Source organism: Pelobates fuscus, chromosome 9, assembly GCF_036172605.1.
Source record: "Pelobates fuscus isolate aPelFus1 chromosome 9, aPelFus1.pri, whole genome shotgun sequence".
Classification (NCBI taxonomy): Eukaryota; Metazoa; Chordata; class Amphibia; order Anura; family Pelobatidae; genus Pelobates; species Pelobates fuscus.
Window position 1 is genome coordinate 25408875 of NC_086325.1, and position 3646 is coordinate 25412520.

At 41.4% G+C, this 3646-nt stretch overlaps 1 protein-coding gene across 1 annotated transcript; it reads right to left on the reverse strand.

Moving 5' to 3' along the window:
- Nucleotides 1-2441: 2441 nt before the first annotated feature.
- LOC134573616 (olfactory receptor 10C1-like) lies at nt 2442-3407 on the reverse strand. The gene has a single exon (XM_063433401.1). The coding sequence runs from the start codon at nt 3405-3407 to the stop codon at nt 2442-2444; it is 966 nt and encodes a 321-aa protein (XP_063289471.1).
- Between the last annotated feature and the right edge of the window lie 239 nt (nt 3408-3646).

Consider the following 3646-nt stretch of genomic DNA (forward strand, 5'->3'; position numbering starts at 1 on the left):
GTCTTGCGCTTTGCCTGCCTGTGCGATGGTACCGGTCTTCTTTCCCCATGGGGACGATTCAGCTTACTCATTCTTGGTAAGGTTTGCAGTGTTGCTCGGGGTGCTTGCAGCCGTTCATTTAGGTTGTGCCAGAAGTGGGCAAAAGCAGCTTCTATACACCGCATAACATCGCTGTGGGTCTCCGTTTCAGGAACGCAGCTCGGTGTGATTGTCGCCGCCATTTTGGATGCGCCATGTGCTCGGCTGCCCGTGTGCTCCGGTGAGTCAAACTGTGGGTTCAGCCTGTGACTGCTCCTCCTGTCGTTTAGAGCGGACCGAGATGACCCCGATCGGTCCAGAGGGGGGCGGGTAGGAGGTGGTAACCCCTAGGAATCTCTGTCCAGGTCAGTCAGCGCGGGGAGCGGCCGTCTCCCCGCTGCTCGATCTCCGGCAGGCGTCAGGGTATTTTGTCGGGTCCCCGGAGGGTTACAGGCTTGGGTTTGCGGTCGGGAGATTCCCCCGGGTGTCCCCGACATGACAGCTGCCTTTTAAAGTGCGATTGTGCTGTTTTTAGGGGAATTCCCCCCAGAAAATGTGGATTAGAGCGGGAGCTGAGGTTCAGCGCAACCACTCAGTCTGGCTGCTAGGCTCCGCCCCCCTACAATCTGCATTTTAACTGTACATAGCCAGATAAAAATATTAAAAATTGCCAAAATAGTGTGAATCCCTACATACAGAATACTAACATAGTAGAACCATTTAATGACCAAAAGCTGCGCTAGAATATTATCTGGTACATGTAAAAATGGTAAACAATGGAAGCATGGAGAACTTTAAGTCGATTTAGGAAACTAGGATTGGTTATGAACATACACGAGGCCATTGTCGATATTTTGTGAAGTTATAACTCAATGCAAGTTCAGAAGGACTGTATACTCTGTACAAGAAAAAGAAAAAAAAAGCTAAATAATTAGATTAAATATATGGAGAATGAGTCTTTGACAAACGCAAAGAAGTTTCCAGATGTTTCAAACATTGAGAAGCAAGTAAGGAAATCTTTCTTTAATGGTGTATAGTGCCCCAGAAGGTGGGCAAGGTATCTCCCAAGCATTGAGCCTTGCAAGAGGTGTGATAGAAGATCAATGCTGCATGTATGATGGACATATTTCTGCCCCCTATTAGAGTTAGATAATTAAGAATATTTACACAATTACAGGATCAATGACATCCTGTCTTCTGAAGTCTTTATTAAATATATTTCCAGTAAATTATATACTATCATGATATACCTGTATATGTGTTGCATCTAATCAACACTTTATCCAACTATGTCAGTTGTGTTACGTGTTGAGAATAATAAAAACTTCGGTGAAGAGCGTGCTGGAAAGAGTGGCCAGAATTCAAGGTAAGTAAATGTATTATAAGACATGGCTTAAAAACATCTGAACTATTTTAATTATTAAATCAACACACAGAAAGTATTACAATCATAGAGTGCAATGCTTTATTTCAACAAGTCATTTAAAAAAAAATTTCAGACCGAGATCTTCTTAATATGGGTTTTTATCCTCTTATATATGCAGAATTTTGGCGTGCTTGACAACTTACTGTACATTCCACTGAAAATGGCTCTAACACAGTAATTCATAGCCATCTTTGAGTGGCACCTACATTATTTTATATTATATTGCTATGAGGATCCATTTTCCTCTTGTATCGTGACCCTTTTTTCCCCCAATGTATTATGGTATATAATAAAATATAAGATGAAAAATACCTAAATTAAACGAGTTATTGTGGGAAGTAGGCTTATGCTTACCAAATAAAATGGAAAAGATTTCTCAAAGTGTTTCATTTTTAAAAATGGTGCAAAAAGCAAAAAGTTGTGCAATCCTCATGGAAACCAATAGAACCAGCAGGCATAGTCTATTGGCTACACTCCTTTCTACACCTCTCCACCGCTTTTTAGAATGTGACATTTTAATAAATGAGCAACAAACAAGTTGCAAGAGAGTACTAGAAACGGAAAACAGCTCAATTATCCTGCCATTTGGTGGGCGTCAACTCTGATCTCGAGCTCAAATTCGTTACTGTGCCTCTTGGCACAAACAAGACCCAATAAATATGTTTGAGAATCCAATTTTGGGTCTTGACCCAGTGTTCGGGGGCCGCTGCTCTAATAAAATTATATATGTTTGGTGCCGGATTGTGGGTGAGATTAATACATACTTGGCCAAGCTTATGGCATGCTGGGTGAAATCAGATGCCTATTTTAGCCTAAATTGCTCATTCTTCTGAGCAAAATATATTTTCACAGATTATCCACAAAGAAGTAGAGCTGGATTATTAGACAAATAGAACTTAAAAAAATGTGGGATAAATTGTTCTTCTCTGCGGTCTATAAATTCAGTGAGTACACAGGTAAATATATAGTTATTTTTATTTGATGGGTTCTCCTGGCTTCATTTGCCCATTCTTGGGTGTTTTTTGTTCTCTAGTATCTGCAGTGCTTTGTTCAGAGCACCTTTAAACTCCTGATTTCTCAGGCAATATATAATGGGGTTCATGAGTGGTGTCACTACACAGTAGAAGACAGATATGACCTTGTCAATGGAAAACCGAATGTGAGAAGTTGGGCGGATGTACATGAAGATGACTGTGCCGTAAAAGATGGACACCACAGCAAGATGGGAAGCACATGTGTTAAATGCTTTCTTCTGGCCTTCAGTTGACGGGATCCTTATGACTGCAAAAATTATTAAAGTGTATGAGACCATGATGAGGAAGAAACAACCCAAAATAACACTCCAAGACATGACCATAAAAGCAAGCTCCCCATCAGTTGTGTCGTTGCAGGAGAGCTTTAGGAGAGGTGCATAATCACAAAAAAAGTGATCTATTAGATTGGGGAAGCAGAAATCCAAGGTGGAAATCCAGACAACTGGAGGGAAGGCAGCCAGCAACCCTCCTACCAAAGCACCTATTGCGAGATGTATACTGGTCTTAATGGACATCAATGTGGTATAATGTAGGGGGCGACAAATGGCGGCATAACGGTCATAAGCCATGACAGCCAGTAGACAGTTTTCTGAGGCTCCAAAGCCAAAAAGAAGGTAAAACTGAAGAAGGCATGAGGCATACGATATTTCTTTGCGTCTGGTCAACAAAGCATCAAGCATCTTAGGAACAGTCACCGTGGTATATATGACTTCCAGGAGAGAAAAGCTGGCCAGGAGTAAGTACATGGGCTTGTGAAGGTGCCAATCTAAAGCCACAAGGGCAATAATGACTATATGAGCCCCTAGCGTGAGGATATACATACTGGAAAAAATGGAGAACAGAAGCAATTCCATCTCCCACATGGTTTCAAAGCCCACGATGATAAACGATGAGGCAATACTACGGTTTCCATTATCTCCTTTTAGCATGATCCCTGAAACACATCAGCAGGAACAGAGTTCACACAGCAGAATGGATAACTCAGTTCTATCAATTTGTGGCTATGATCAATTTCTTAGGTGAATCCAGGTGATTGACTATTTCTCTTAATACGCTGTGAAAATGTAACGAATGACAAAAAAGACACAGTTTTGGCCATACCCATCCAGGCATCCAGTGTTAACGCACCATCAAGGTGTTTGTGAAACACATTTCCCATGATTATCTT